At 40.0% G+C, this 16,888-nt stretch overlaps 1 protein-coding gene across 2 annotated transcripts in view; it reads left to right on the top strand.

Moving 5' to 3' along the window:
- ABL2 (ABL proto-oncogene 2, non-receptor tyrosine kinase) overlaps positions 844 to 16,888 on the top strand; it is a 96,366-nt gene continuing 80,321 nt past the window's right edge. For both annotated transcript variants that reach the window (XM_018060655.1, XM_018060654.1), the window contains exon 1: positions 844 to 1,318. In XM_018060655.1, coding sequence (XP_017916144.1) covers positions 1,162 to 1,318 — 157 coding nt within the window. In that variant the 5' untranslated portion in view covers positions 844 to 1,161. The remainder of the gene's footprint in view (positions 1,319 to 16,888) is intronic.

The following is a 16,888-nucleotide window of genomic DNA, read 5'->3' as shown; positions in this document are numbered from 1 at the left end:
CTGAGTCACTCTCTTTAGATAATACAGGCAAAATATAAGTAAGTTCTGACTCAGAAACAGGGTCAAAGGTAATTTTATTTTTCTCCTTTGTCATCAAAAGACTTGACCGCGTGCACTGTATATAAAGCATGCCGGTGTGAAGATTAGCTTTACTGACAAGCGAAGTAAGGGTAACAGAAACACATACGTGGTCAGATGGTAAAGAAGTTCAAGAGGACTTCATGATAACATAAGAGGAGGAATCGGGTTATAACTGCTTCCCCAATGAGATTGTAAAGTACAGACAACCAAGGTGAGTGCAATTTCCCACCATGAAATAATTTCAAAAAATTACAATGAAATAATGTACTTTATTATGTTCACGTAAACCGTATATCATTTAATTTTGACTGTATGTCTGCTGCTGACACGGGTGTTTAAAGGAATCCTCCAGGGTATTTTAGACAGCCTCACCTGGATGGCAAGCACCAAACTTCTTGTGCTTTTCCGTCCCAGCTGAGTCGGCTAAGGAACTGTGCACCTGGGGCGCTCAGCGCAACTGATTGATTTGACAGGTGGGGGGGTGACAGGGAAACCTTTAAACCTACCGACCCCCCAAAAGGCGGTAAGCGCGTTGAACCGAACTTGGGAGGGGTCGGCTAAGGCGGATTCGGACGTGGGAAGCCGAGCCGCCGCGAAGGAACAGAAAGACCTGAAGCAGCTGTAGACGTGCCAAAGAGGTGGGTACCTGGGGTGGTGGCGGGGGTGGCCCCACCCTGAGAGGAGGCGGGGGCGCGCGGGAGGGGCGGGGCGGGGCGGGGCCGCCGGGAAGCCCGCCCTCTGAGTAGCGGAGATGACTGGTCGGGTTGCGGGCAGGAGACGCTCTGTCCCACGCTCTCCCAGTGCTCGGTGGTTTAAAGATGGCGGCAGCGGCAGTAGCGGCAGCATTGGGGGCGCGGAGCCGCGGGATGGGAAGGGAAAAGGAGAACCTGTGAGGCGTCGGGAGGCGGCGCGGCGCCTGCTGTGAGGAGTCGGGTGCGGAGCCGCAGGCGGCCGGACCGCTCAGGGCCGGGGCCCGGGTTGGGAAGGAGAGGCCGGAGCAGCGCCTGGAATCCCGAGGCCGGAGCCGGGGAGGAATGTGACCAGGGGTCGTCGGGGGCGCGGGAGTAAGCGAGCGCAGGGATGGGGCAGCAGGTGGGCCGCGTCGGGGAGGCTCCGGGGCTTCAGCAGTCGCAAGCCCGCGGGATCCGGGGCAGCAGCGCAGCCAGGCCCTCCGGTCGCAGGCGGGACTTGGTGGGGCGCACCGCAGAGGCCGGCTTCAATATCTTCACCCAGCATGGTGAGTGTGTCCGGGAGCCGGCGTGAGGACGTGGGGGAGGCCGGAGGTGGAGTTGGGGCGGGGTGGGAGGCAGACAGGCAGCTCTAGGGGGTCGAGCGGGTGGAGGGGTGCCCGAGAGTGGGGGCGGAATCGGCTGCCATCTGGGCCAGTCACGGGAGGCGAGTCACACCCCTCCCCCTTCCCGTCTCCAGCCTGGCTGGCAGCTCCCGGGGGCGGAGGAGGAAAGAGAAGTGGTCTTAGGGATCTTGGATGGACTGTCGTCTACACTGGACACGACTGTGCGGCTCGCGGGGGACGGTGCATGGTATCCTCAGGGGAGAGGAGACTGAGGGAGGTGTGAGCTTAATCCAGGTGTTAGCATAAATCGCTTGTTTTCGAAGGGACCGTGAATTGTGCCTCGAGGGGTTGGTAAATAGGAACTGAATCTCAGGACGTAGTGGCCTGTGAAGTAGACGAACAAGCCAGGCAATGAGCGGTGTTAGGATAGTGAACAGTGCCCTGAAATCCCCTTCTATGGGAAAGGTAAGGGTAGTAACTCAGCATTTGAAATTTTTTTTTTTTTCCAAAGTGGAAATTAAGGGTTTTGCCAGACCATCCTCTGTTCTGCTCCTTTTGAAGTGAAAGTGAAGTGGCTCAGTGGTGTCCGACTCATTGCGACCCTATGGGCTGTAGCCTACCAGGCTTCTCAGTCCATGGGATTTTCCAGGCAAGAGTACTGGAGTAGGTTGCCATTTCCTTCTCCAGGGGATCTTCCCGACCCAGGGATCGAACCCGGGTCTCCCACGTTTGTAGGCAGATGCTTTACTCTCTGAGCCACCAGGGAAGCCCTTGGTGGGGCTTTTGAGTAGGACACAATTCTGAAATGGCTGGCAGGGGTTTGACGTTGGTGGGCATAGTTAGGACTTTGGGTAGGAACAAGTTTTTCTGCCAATCAGGTGTACATGTATACAAACATATATCCTCTCTATGGTCTGGAACCTATTACTTTGGCCTCATATAAAGGTATTTTTAAGTGGTCGCCAACTCCAGTTTTTAATATCTCTTGATCATACAATACTCCAAGAATTTATGTATAATATACTTGTCCTACTATACTAATGTGTAATGTACAGATGTACACAGAAGCAGAATTTTAAGAAAGGATGAGATGAAAAAATAAATATAACAAGAGTTCTAATATATTCTTTCCTGCAGTCCAGGGAAGAATGGACTTTTTGGTACTCTTCTTAGCTGCACCCGCACCTTTTGAGGCCACTTGTCTAAAGGAAGAAGGGAAAAAAAAACTGACCTTCATGGAGTTGAGACACCCTAAAATCTGAGGGAGGCTGAAGAAATAGATGTGACTTCTATATAAAGGACTGGATAGTTGAGGTTGGCTGAGCAGCAGCAAACTGGACTTTCACTGAAGAGGCATAAGGAAAATAGTAGAAAAGAGGGTGTTCTTTTCTGTGTAGTGTAGGGAAGAAGAGGAAGGAAATGTGAACTGTTCCTTAGAAATGGAGTTTTGGAGGAAGTTAAGACAAATGGTCTTATGCAGAGAAAGAGATGGTGAGTTGTATCAGAGTTCTGGGTTTGGACTTTGTGAACAAGCTGAGTTTCTTAATGGAAGAGAGAGAGGTGATTTGGGCCATTCGAGTGTTATATGTCTACTATTAAAGATGCTAGTGAGCCTCTCTTCCAGAGATATGAACATTTTATGAAGGTGCCATATAAGTTAGTCTTTATTGAAATCACTTCCTGCATTGCAGGAGGAAAGAATGGGTAAATAGTTTTCAGGGAAGAAATTATCTAAGTAGCTTTGCATTATGGAAGGTGTTCAGTTCAGTTCAGTTAAGTCACTCAGTCGTGTCCGACTCTTTTTGACCCCATGAATCACAGCACTCCAGGCCTCCCTGTCCATCACCATCTCTCGGAGTTCACTCAGACTCACGTCCATCAAGTCCGTGATGCCATCCAGCCATCTCATCCTCGGTCGTCCCCTTCTCCTCCTGCCCCCAATCCCTCCCAGCATCAGAGTCTTTTCCAATAAGTCAACTCTTCTCATGAGATGGCCAAAGTACTGGCGTTTCAGCTTTAGCATCATTCCTTCCAAAGAAATCCCAGGGTTGATCTCCTTCAGAATGGACTGGTTGGATCTCCTTGCAGTCCAAGGGACTCTCAAGAGTCTTCTCCAATACCACAGTTCAAAAGCATCAATTCTTCGGCACTCAGCCTTCTTCACAGTGGAAGGTGTTAGTATGTATTAAACTTCGCCTGGTAGGCAGTGGTGATCCTCTTTGTTTAGTCTCTATTCAAGACCTAAGATTTTCTGAGGAGGAGGAGGTCATGAAGAAGGGAATAGGAAGAGATTTTGAAGGGTGGATAGAATTTGGATCTATGGAGCAAGAAAAAGGGCAGGCTGTGCAGGAGAAACAACTTAAGTGTGGACAATTGAAATGAATTTATTTTGTTGATGAAATAGTGAGCAGACATCTGTCATGAATGAAGTAAATCTTCCAGGAGTGAATCCTTGAACAAAAATTGCAGGAATCAAGTTCTGATCCTGGCTTCACCTGGCTGGGTGATTTAGTTGCTTACTGTCTTTGGGTTTCTTGTTAAATGTTAGATTAGATGATCTCTAAGGTACCTTCTGACTCTGAAGATATTATGATTCTAATTGAGAAGCAGTGGGAAGAAAACTTTGATTACGTTGGGTTATGGACTGAGTCATCGAAAATGTGGCAGAGGAGTTTATATCTTTTCACTTGATTTGTTAGTAAATAGGATATGTAAAGAAACCTAAGTATGAGGTGCTCAGAGACTTGGCCTTGAGTGGCGGCAATGAAAACAGGTGGGGTGAGCTTGAGAGATACTTCATTCAACAAACAAGTTTTTTGAGCACCTATTATGTACTGGACTCTGGGGATGCTGCTGTGAACATAACAAGGTCCCTGTCCTTTGAGGATTTTAAGGATCTGATCCTAAGGATCAGATCTTTATGATCTGATGTAGAGGATGAAGGAAGAGAGATGACTCTGGAATACTTAAGGTTATGAACTGGAGCCATTCTGTCTGGATTTGAAACCAGACTTGACTGCTTATTATCTGTAACCCTGGGCAAGTTATTTAACCTTTTTGTGCCTTGGATTCTTCATTTGTAAAATGAGGATAATAAGAATACCTGGTAATAATAGTACCTAGATTAATGAGTTAATATATGCAAGGCACTTAGAATATGCTTGGCATGTAGTAAGGGCTGCATATGTTTTGGTCTGGCCATTAGTCCTCCTCCTATTATTAAAAATAAGGATGAATCAAAGACAAAAGATTTTGAAATTGGTTTTATTGACAAGTTTGGAAGTTAGAAGTTGATTGAAAAGATGGGAACATGGTAAGTTTGTTGCCAGAGACTAGTATGTAAAGAATAGAATTGGCAAATAATACCTAAACAAAGGAGAAGTGAGTACTATTTTCAGACAGATGGGTATTTATAAACTTCTAAAGCTCAGAGTTTCTCAACTTCTGCAGTATTGACATTTTGAGGTGGATAATCCTTTGTTATGGGAGCTGTCCCGTGCTTTGTAACGTGTTTAACATCATTCTTGGCGTCTACTAACTAGATGCCAGTAGCACCTCTTACTGGTAATCCCCACCCTCTCCTGTTGTAACAACCAGAAATGTTTCCAGACACTGCTAGATTGCCCGTAGGTGAGAACCAGTGCTTAGAAACACATGATAAATTCTGGTTTGAATGAAAAAATTGAGTTAGCTTCAGAAGCTTCTTAGTGGACCTATTGTTTGACATTTACACACAAAACCTGGCAACTAGTGTGCAAATCACTGTCTTGAATTTCAGTATTGATGTATTAGCACATAATTTCATATATGAAAGCTAGGCCTGACAGACTATTGCGTTTACATGTAGGTTTCAATGTAGATTAAATATTGTATTAGTCAGAAATGTATGTACGTTATAGAAATGCTTTATCAGAGTCTTGATTTTTTGGTATTTTCTCATCGAAAATGAGAATAGTGTTTTTTATTAAAATTTAAGTTGTTATAATAACTTGCCAAAAAAGCTTTTTGTGAATGTAATGTAGAAGGAATAAAAATAGTTGGGCTGTTTTTGGTATGAAAGAGGTGAGTGCTGTGACTTTCCTGAACTCTTATTGAACCTTTTCGGTGAGCTGACATTTCATGATCGGTAATCTAGGGTTGAATACTTTCATTGTCTTTTTAATATCTGACATACCTCACAACAATTGAGTGGTTTCACTTCAGCTTTACTTTCTTCTCTCACTTGTTTGCTGTAAATGCTATTAAAAATAAACCTTAAGTTGTGAAGTTTTGAATAATAAAATTGTCCCCTTATTAAATCAAACTCATCATTTTAAGTGGTCTCATTTACTCATTTAGGATCTGTAGTTCATGTTTTAATATTGCAGAATGAAAGACGTAGGCACCACAGGTTGAAAATGATGCACTAGAAAAGAACAGGAAGGCTGTTTGCAAGGGAATTTTAATTATGGTGACCTAGTATAGTGGTCACCGATTCTTACAAGAACTAAACTTTTAAAAGTAAGTCAGCTGTTACATTTTTATTAACCTCCATATCTATGTAAGATACAAGTATATAGTTGTGTATGTGTGTATTTTTAGAAAAGTAACAATAATTTGTGGCACAGATTCTTTTATTACAGCCCAGTTGACAGTAAGGTCACAGTAAGGTTTTGAAATCTGAAGTTTCTCCTTAAGGGTCTTCAACCTGTTTTAATAAGGAAATAAAAGCCAAACAAAAGAAAAACCAGTATCTTTACCCCTTCCTATCCCTATACTGTATCGTTGTTTTCTTTCCTCTCTTCACTCTTTTCTATCAATATCAGTAATGATGATGATAATTTATATTTGTGTAGTTTTTTAAAGAGCTTATGAACACCTTTTATGTCTTTTATCTTATTTTGATCTTTACAATTATAATTGACCCTTGAGCTACACAGGTTTGAACTTTGAGAGTCCACATGTAGGCAGATTTTTTTCAATAAATATGTACTATAGTTTTATTGTGAGAGGTTGGATCCACAGATGAGAGCCCCCGATGTGGAGGACCCACCTGTAAAGTTATAAGTGGATTTTGACTTCTTGGAGGGTAGGCACTCCAACCCCCAAGTTGTTCAAGGGTGAACTGTACTCTGAAATAGGTGAGCACAGATACTAATCTTCCCATTTTATAGATGCAGAGTAAAGAGAATTGAGTGACTTCCCAAGTATTTCAGCACACAGCTCTTTAAGATATGGTGCTGAAACTCAAGCCTTTGTCTCCACATCTTGCCATTGTGTAGAGATTTAAAGAACATAAGTTTTAAAATGAGAGTTGGATTCAGATGTTGCCGTGTCTTACATTAGTAAATGGTTATAACTCCAACCTCAACAGTTGAATTAAATAATAAAATTTTGTAAGGCTCGTAAGTAATAAATAGTAGTTTTGTTGTTGGCACTGTTATTTACCTCAAAATGATTGTGAAAATTACAAGTCTCATATGAAAATGTTGTAAGCTATCGTAAAGCATTCTGAAGTGTAGAATTGTCTTAGCATTTACATTTTAAATCTGTTTTCTCTAAGTCTGTTTTTCTCTCAAGCTACTCTTGATTATTAAGGGACTTTAAGAAAGCAGCAGAAAGATAGGGAAATTTTGGAACTCTGAAATCACCTTAGGCCTGCCTTCCTTGGGGTTAAATGTTATCCTCTTAGGATGATTGGTTTTATGGTTCTTTCTTACTCTTTTTGTACTGGTGTTTTTCTTCCTTCAGAGAAGTTGAACCAGAAATACAAGCCAAGGCAAATGTAAAGTTTAGGTTGAGACCTAATTTAAAGCTGGCACATTTATTTGCTAGTTAGTACATAATCACTTTTATGTTGTAATGACCTTCATTTAACATCCTTTAAGACCTGTTTGTGTCTCCTTACTTAATGTTAACCTCATGAATCTTAACAGGTTTCTCCTGCAATAGATAAATTTGAAGTTTCACTGTTGATACTTCACCTAATTGTATAGAGCTGGTCTCAAACTTTTGTGTGGAGACCCAGATTGCTGGGTCCCACTCTGAGTTTCTTATTTAGGTCCGAGGTGGGATTTGAGCATTTGCATTTCTAACAAATTTCCGGTGTTCCTGGATGCTGCTGGTTGGGGCCCCATGTTGGGAAGTGTTGGTAATGTGAGAGGAAGAGGAGTGGGGGATCAAAAGCAGTTCAAAGATTGTCCGTTGTCAGAGGGCATAGTGTATTGACCCTTCTACTTAAAATTGGTTTATAAATCCCTTTGTTCCAAGTCTGGTGTCCGCATGCAAGTGTCCACTGGTCTTATATCACCTTTTTGTGTCAGGAAAAGATGCTTTGGCCTCAGCCTTTTTTTTTTTTCTTATTAATCTCTAAAAGTTTATATGTTGAAATTTTGTTGAGAGATGCACTTTTGAAAGAATTTTGTGTCAGGAAAAATGGAGGGAAGAGACATCGGGTTCTGCTGACAGACTTAGAGTGGGCCCTAGTCCCTGGAAGAAGCCGTGAAGAAATAATTGCCACTTATTGAGTGCTGCTGTGTGGCAAGCATGTTCTAAGTACTTAATATCAGGGTGGGTTTTTTTTTTTTTTCCCACTTAAACTCCATAAAATCCTGCTTGTCCAAATTGAAAAAGATTAGAGGCCAAAGACGGGATACCTATTTGTGATTCTATAGTTATGGTATAATGGTGCCTAGTTTCCTTTCGAGGTTTGTGTTTATGTACATATGTATTTGTATGTGTGTGTATATGGGAAGATTATTAGTTTTTTCTTTTTACCCCATCTCTCTTGAGACCAGTGATGAGGTTTTCAGCATGGTAGACCGGGGTTGGGCTTCCCAAGTGGCTCAGTGGTAAAGAATCCACCTGCCAGAGCAGGAGACAAGGATTTGATTCCTGGGTCAGGAGGATCCCCTAGAGAAGGGAATGGCAACCGATCCCAGTATTCTTGCCTGGAAAATCCGAGGACCAGAGGAGTCTGGCAGGCTATAGTCCATGGGGTCGCAGAGTCGGATGTGACTGAACACCCAGGAAACCAGCATTGGATCTGTGTATTGACTCTGTGACTGTGGATTGAGACTTGGGTATCCTGGTCTAACACAGGGAGCAGTAGGCAATCACAGTGCAGTTTGAAACCTCATGATAATGTTGAACTACTGGCCTAACCTCTAGATTTAGTATTACTAACAATTTCTTATTTCAAGACTGACACCCCCACCCCCGTTGATAGATTATACCTTTGCTTTTCTCTTTGTATTGGTATGTTTATAGCCACTTAAAGTGATCTGTTTATCATTGCAATATGCAACTTACAAGGATGTTTCTCCTTTTTAGGTAACGTGATAATCTTTTTGAAAAAATTAATGTGATATTCCAGAGTATTTTCTATATTTCTATGTTCAGTTAATAGTAATTGCCTGTGTTAATGTTGCAAAGAAAATTTTAGGTACAATTTAGGCAGAATTGCTGTCTCAAAGAATGATGTTGCTTTAGATACTGATGAAGACTCTGATGAAACAGTTAAAAAAACTAGCCTTGTTTTGTGTGTCTGTGTGAAGAAGTACATATTTTGTATAATAACTCTTGGTTATTAATCTCTGCATTTTGGGGTTGAGAGCATAATTTTAGTCTATAAATTTGTGATTAGTATACTAATTATAGTGATTTCTCAGTTCAGTTATTTTCAATTGAACTTTCACTCAAATGTACAGATTAATATACCCATTAAATATAATACCATGCCAAGTATAATTTTGGTTGCTTAAAAAAAGAACTCTATCGAGCCTTTTCTGTCTCTTTGCGTCATGGTATAAATGTGCTGAGTCTATGGTGGTGGTACTTCAGGCCCTTCTGTAGTGAACTCTGCCAGTATTAGCTTTTGATCCAGCAGAACACAAAGCTCACCAGCAGGCCCAGGCAATTTATATTCCCTGACTTGCTTTCCGAGGAAAGGGAGGGTCTAGAAACCTTTCAGTTGATGTGGTCAAGGTCAAAGAAAATGTTCTGTTCTGGCTTAATATACAGTATGTACACAGACAATTTTGTTAACATATTCCTTTCTCTATGCTAATTCCAGCAAATTAAAATAATACTTACTTAGGACTAAAGAGTGCCACTTAGCATCTTGTGGTTCCAAGTAATCACCAAGAAAACATTTTCTAAAACTAACAGTGCTGACCGGCACAATTCTTATCACCCATCTGTTTCTTATGGGGAAGAAAGGTTGATACTTGAAGGTTTTTGTTATATTAGCTTGCTTTTATTTTGAAATTTGCATTTTTAATTGTATAAAAATCTGTAAAGAGGTACGTGTGCGTGCTTAGTCGCTTAGTTGTGTCTGACTCTTTGTGACCCCATGGACTATAATGTGCCAGACTCTTCTGTTTGTGGGATTTCCCAGGCAAGAATACTGGAGTGGGTTGCCGTTTCCTTCTCCAGGGGATCTTCCCATCTCAGGAATTGAACCTGTGTCTCCTGCATTGGCAGTTGGATACTTTACCAGTGAGTCACCGGGGAAGCCTATATATAGTACATATATCTAAAGCGTATATAGGTGTTACTTCACACTGTTACTTCTCCATGTTTTGCAGAAAGAAATGTCATTTGTGACTAGCATCTAGAATAAAGCGTGCAATTTATTGTTTATGTATGCACTGAGGAAGATATTAAGTTTGGTAAATACATTCCTAATGTTGACAATTCATAGTCACAGTGCTACATCAGTAGTTGAGACCTCTGAGCATTGATTTTTGGTAAATGTAAACCTTTTTGCTGTGAAAAAGATGTGTTCTGTGGATACTACAGAGCAGTTCCAGATTCTCTCCAGATTGCATTGGGACTTGTGTTTAGCTTCTGAATCAATATATGTATTTTTAATTTTGATAATCCATTAGCTAACTCTAAGACCAGATTCCTGTGCTATATTTAATTCTGTGAAACTGAGATTTAACTTTTAAGGAGGTATGAGGAAAGAATATTTTCTTTGATAAATACGTATTTTTATCAGAAGTTAACTTTCTGATACCAATAAACTCTGGTCTCTTCACAGAAATAGAAATAAAATGTGAAGAAAGCATTTTTTTTAAAGGTAGTATTTCAAATATACAGAAAAGTTCATATAGCAGAATGTCCAGGTACCCATCACCCCGATTTAACAATTGTTAGTTATGTTACATTAAAAAAAATTACAGAGACAGTTGAATACGCTTTTCAGACCTTCTCAAACCTATTCTTCTCTCCTTATCCTGAGGTTAACACTACGCTGAGGGTGTTTATCCTTCCCTTCCACATAGTTGGATTTTATTCCACTTGTAATTATCTAGAGAGTGTATGTGTGTGTGAACTCCAGTTTGTAACTTTGTATGTTTGAAAATTTACACAAATGCTATGCCAGACATATCATCTTGCAGCTTTACTTTTTATCCTGTGTGATTCTGAGATATATCCGTGTTGAAACAATATAGTTCAGTATTCCATTGTATAGCACAGTTTATTCAGTTTTCATATTGATGGTAGGTTGTTTGCAGTTTTGCATAAAATAGATGGTTGGAGCTGCTATTTGTTCTGACCAGAAAGCTCTTTTTAGTTATTTTTAATCAGAGAAATATATGCGGACAGTTTATAAATAGTCAAAGAATATGACAAGTTTTGGCAGGGGTGGGAACAGCCCCATCCCTCTTCCCAAGTCGGCAGTGTCCAGTATGGCAGCTACTACCCACGTGTGACTTCAGTAAATGTTCTTCGTCCTAATTGAGAAGAGCTATGTTAAAATAACACTACATTTTGAAAACTCGGTATGTAAACAAGAATATAAAATATCACATCAATATTTTTCTGTTCATTACATGTTGACATGATAGTGTTTTATATGCCAGATTAAATAGATTATTAAAATTTAATGATTAAAAAATTTAACTTCGCTGCCATAGTATGTAAAATGACATATTTTTGCTTACATTTGTGGCTTCCATTTCTGTTGGACAGTCTTGCTTTAAATGATAAGCTCTATGAGAGCAGGAACTTGATCTTGCCCACCACGAGAGCAGTGACAGGCACAAAGCTGATGCTCGATAAATTTAAATGAGTTGATGCATTCAGCAGGTAGAGAGAGGCTTTTTCTTTTTGCATTGTTCACTTAGGGTGCTTTGAATTTTCTTTGCAGTTACTGATTGGTATAAAAGTTACTTTGAATTTGGCTTCATTATCCAGTGTATGTTTTTCCTTTTACTACCCTATTTTTAGCTTAACTACACTTTCAAGTCTTAGGATATCATAATGTTTTCATTCTGTCTTTATCATTTTATTTTTAATTTCCTATTTTGAAGTGAAGTGAAAGTTGCTCAGTTGTGTCCGACTCTTTGTGACCCCATGAACTATATAGTCCATGGAATTCTCCAGGCCAGAATACTGGAGTGGGTGGTCTTTCCCTCCTCTGGGGGATCTTCCCAAGCTAGGGATCGAACTCAGGTCTCCCACATTGCAGGCGGATTCTTTACCAGCTGAGCCACAAGGGAAGTTAACCCTGTTGTTTGGGAAAATTCTAATGGATTTGTAAATTCTTTGATTTAATTATTTCAAGTTATCGGTTTCTTGAGATTATTAGGTGTCTTCAGAGAGAAAAGTCATCTTGGCCATGGCGTGTGTCAGGATGGCTTTAGCTCTGTTAAATTTTCTACCAAGCTGTTACTTTCTCAAGTCTGGGGTCATGGTTATCCTTTTATATTTATCTGTTTATTCTTTTTTCTTAGCATATAAAATCTTTTTATTTTAAAAATTCTTCCTCTTTTTTTTTCCTCTAGCTTATTGGGATATAATTAACATAATAATGTATAAGTTTAAGGTACATATACAGCTGTTGATACTTTTATGTATTGTAATATGGTTACCATTATAGCATTATCTAACAACACTTCCATCAAGTCACATAATAATTATTTCTTTTTTGTGGTGAGAACATGTAAAATCTACTCTTAGCAATTTTCAAATATATAGTATGGTATTATTATAATCACTATGCTGCTGTATATTAGATCTTCAAAACTTGTTAATTTTATAACTGGAAGTTCGTACCCTTTGACCAGTGTCTCCTCATGCCCCTACTTCTTAAGGCCCTGTTAACCATCACTTGCGTCTCTGAGTGCAGCTTTTTTAGATTTCCACATATAAGTGATATCATATAATATTTGCCTTTTTCTGTTTGGACTTATTTCACTTAGTGTAATGCCCTCAAAATTCATGCAAGTTGTTGCAAATGTCAAGGTTTCCTTTTTTCTCATGGCTGAAGTATTCTGTTGTGTGAATATATATACACCCGTATTTATCCATTCATCTCTTGATGGACACTTAGGTTGTATTCTGTCTTGGCTCTTGTGACTAATGCTTAGTGAACATTGGAGTGCAGATGTACCTTCAAAATCTTGTTTTCAGTTCCTTTGGATATAAACCCAGAAGTCAGGTCATTGGCTCATATGGGACGTCTTTTTTTAGTTTTTTGAGGAACCTCTATACTGTTTTCTGTGGTGGTTGCACCAGTTTACATTCCCGCTAACAGTGCAGAACAGCTCCTTTTTCTCCACATTCTTGCCAATCCTTGATATCTCTTGAGCTTTTTTTGGTGGCTTTTTTCCCCCTTCTTTGGTTAAATGATAGCCATTCTAACCAGAATGGGGTGATAGCTCTTTGTGGTTTTTATTTGCATTTCCCTGGTGACAGTGATGTTGAGCACCTTTTCATATACCTATTGGCCACTTGTATGTCTCCTTTGAAAAAGTGTGTATTCAGATTCTTTGCCCATTTTTAATTTCTTTCTTTCTTTCCTCCTTTTTTGGCCTCATGGTGCAGTTTGTGGGATCTTAGTTCCAGGGATTGAGGCCATGCGCTCATCAGTGAAGCACAAAGTGCTAACCACTGGGACCACCGGGGAATTCCCTGCCCATTTTCAGTTTTTTTACTTTCTTTCCTTTTTTGGTTGCGCTGCATGCATGTTATTGCATGTGGGCTTTCTCTGGTTGCAGAGAGTAGGTGCCACCCTCTGGTTGTGGTGCATGGGCTTCTCACGGAGGTGGCTTCTCTTGTTGTGGAGCACAGATCAGTTTCAGTAGTTGCAGCGCCCGGGCTCATTAGTTAAGGCGCCCAGGCTCAGTAGTTGTGGCACAGCGGCTTAGTTGCTCTGAGGCATGTAGAATCTTCCTGGACGAGAGATTGAGCCCGTGTTCCCTGCATTGCCAGGTGGATTCTCATCCTCTGTGCCACCAGGGAAGGCCTCTGCCCATCTTTTAATTGAACTGTTTTTATGCTATTGAGTTCTATAAAATTCTTGCTCCTAAAGATTAAGAGCTTGGCACATAGATGCTCGAGAAGTCTGTCTTAAATGATTATTTCTCAATTTTTGTGTAATGCACCATGTGTCTGTGGTTTTTGGTTGTCCTTCTAGTTTAGGAAATTTTGACTCTTTTCGCTGGTTTCCACATTATTTGCCCTATTTTCCCTGTTTTCCTTATATTTATAGATTAGTCCTTATTGATTTTTTTTTTTACTATTATAAAGTTTCATCAAATTTATTTATTATTTACTTATGTTGGACTATAGGTATTACATACTCTCTGTAGTTACTTTTCCCTTAGCAGTTTTCTGTGGGTAATATGTGTGAGTAGGACTCTTGGTTACAAGTGGGAAAGACCAACTGCAGATTATGTAATACACAGAAAATTTGTGTGGAGATAGTGGAGACTCAAGGACAGGAATGTAGTTAGGCCGGCCCAGAAACAGGAAGTGGAAGGCTGCTAAAATCTCAGGCGATATTTATTTATTCTGTCTCTTGTTTTGTCTTCTGTTTGCTCACTTTATTATCTCTTAGACATTTAATTCATACCACGATTTCCTTTTTTTTTTTTTTTTGGTAATCTTTTCTGGTCAAAAGGATGGTCCATATTAAACTAATACTTCTTAGTCTCAGTTACAGATTCTCAGAATTGGAATCACCACTGTGATTGGTGGTCAGATCACCTCTGTAACATTGACATTTTAGGCTGAATGATCCTTTGTGGAAGTTGTCCTGTGCATTGAATTTAGCAGTGTCTTTGGCCCTATCAGCTAAACAGTAGCACTCACCATCTAACTGTAACAACCAAAAAATGTCTCTAGATATTGCCAAAATTCCCTTGGAGGTAAAATCACCCCTGATTGAGAACTCTGATCTAGAGCGTAATTTGACTGCTCTGGGCCTACCACTGTGTGAGAAGGATGTTTCAGAAAAGCCTTGTGAGCTAGACAGGTCCTCAAAATGTCTGAAAAGTATTTCCAGTTTTTTGTAGCAACTATGAATTTAACACTGTTTTTCATTATTTTAGGTGTTTCTTTTTAAAATATTATTTCTCATTTAAAGTATTTACTATTAATATGTTTCTTACTAAAATCTTAAACTGGCACTGTAGAACTTGCTGTTTTGGTCATTACTCTGAATCTCTGAATTTCTCAATCTCCTGCTGATTTGTTTCTTTTCCTTGAGGGTGAGTGTATATATCTGTGAGGGTGTTGGTTGTTTTAAGATAAAATTTATGAATTTGGTAGCCAGATAGGCATAGGTAGAATATACTTTTTTTGGGGGGGGGGAAGGGGACGCCGCACAGCTTGCATGATCTTAGTTCCCTTGTCAGGGATTTAAATCTGGAGTTCTAACCACTGGACTGCCAGGGAATTCTCAGTACTCTGATGTATTTAATTTACAAGTAGATAAACTAATGCTTAGGTACATGAAACAAGTTGATCGTGGACTTGTAGCTTAGTAGAAGAGCACAAAAAATTAGGGTCTAGTTTTTATTATCTTTCTAGGTTTAGTTTCTAGTTAATCTTTGCTTTTGGTAGTATTATTTATGTAATAATATTCAGTATTTACGTGCCAAACTCCATGCTTCAGATGTTATCTCATTAGTCCTTGGCGAATAATGAAAACAGGTCTCATAGTAAGACATGTCTAACTCTTAATGCTATTCTCCTAACCATGGTGCTTTAATAGTAACCTAAAAGCATTGGGAAAGGATTGGGTGCTTGTGTCCCAGACCCTTTATTCTATGACATCACTTAGTCCTCAATACAACCTTGAAAGCTATACATATTTCCTGGTTTTACATATAAAGGCATTTAGCTGAGAGGGAGTAAGTATCTTACTTACCTTAAGGCCACATAACTAATAGGAAGCAGAGCCTGACTTAACTTTTGTGGTTTTCTCAAGTTTCTGCTGCACGTAGGGGGAAATACTGTTATACTGATGCTCCACTGTCTTCACAGAGCTTTCATGATAATAAAATAGAAGGAAAAATACAATATAATGTGTATAGTTCACTTTATTAAGGATTAATACATATTACCATTTTGTTTATTTTGAGACTAGTCTTCGTGTACTTGTTTGTGCCTCCTTAGGTATTTTATAGAATTGAGTTTAAAAGAAATACTAATAAAAGAGAGCTAGATAATTACTGTTAACAGGAAAACAGTTTTTAAAAAAAAATCATATTTAAGAGATTATTATTTATCCTACCAGGAATGACTTTTTGTTTGCTCCCTCATTTGATATAAACAGTTTTCACACTTTGTAGTTCTTGAAGCTTTCGGATTTTCTAGTTGAGTGCTTTCGATTATAACAGCAGTCAGTGCCATTTATAAGTATGCTGTTAATATTGTGGTTGCTGGTGTTAGACTATGTAGGTTTAAATCCTGGATTAAATTTATGATTTAACATACCAATATTTTGATGTGAGTGGAAAATAAATAGCTTGCTGGGGTAATACATAGTTTCTAAGGTCTCTTAGGGTTCTGAATTTTTTATATGTATTTGTTTCCTCATCTGTAAAATAGTCATGTGAAATAGTCCCTGCCTCAGAGTTATGAGAATTATTATATGTAAAATCCCCAGAGGGTACGTGATAAATCTTAAGTCGTCAAAAATTGGGTTTTCCTGGTGGCTCAGATGGTAAAGAATCCGCCTGCAATGCAGGAGACTTGAGTTTGATCCCTAGGCTGGGACCTGGTGGGCTGCAGTCCATGGGGTCGCGAAGAGTCGGACACGACTGAGAGACTCCACTTTCACTTTTCACTTTCAGGCATTGGAGAAGGAAATGGCAACCCACTCCAGTGTTCTTGCCTGGAGAATCCCAGGGACGGAGGAGCCTGGTGGGCTGCAGTCTATGGGGTTGCACAGAGTTGGACATGACTGAAGTGACAGCAGTAGCGGCAGCAGGCTGGGAAGATCCTCTGGAGGAGGGTGTGGCAACCCACTCCAGTGTTCTTGCCTGGAGAATCCCAGGGACGGGGGAGCCTGGTGGGCTACAGTCCATGGAGTTACAAAGAGTCAAACACGACTGAGTGACTAAGCATAGCATAGTATGTTTTTTTAAAGTTGCCTTTCTAACATGTTTGTTGGTTAATGTACTTAACAATTATGGTAATGTTAAGACTGAGATAATTTTAATACCTTAATACCAAGCAGTATATTATATTTAGGTTTCTTCTGTGTCTAAGTGTAATTCTCAGATTTCAGTG

The sequence above is a fragment of the Capra hircus genome, chromosome 16 (assembly GCF_001704415.2).
Source record: "Capra hircus breed San Clemente chromosome 16, ASM170441v1, whole genome shotgun sequence".
Lineage (NCBI taxonomy): Eukaryota > Metazoa > Chordata > Mammalia > Artiodactyla > Bovidae > Capra > Capra hircus.
Note: the sequence above shows the minus strand (reverse complement) of the source record. Positions and strands in the feature narration are given on the sequence as shown.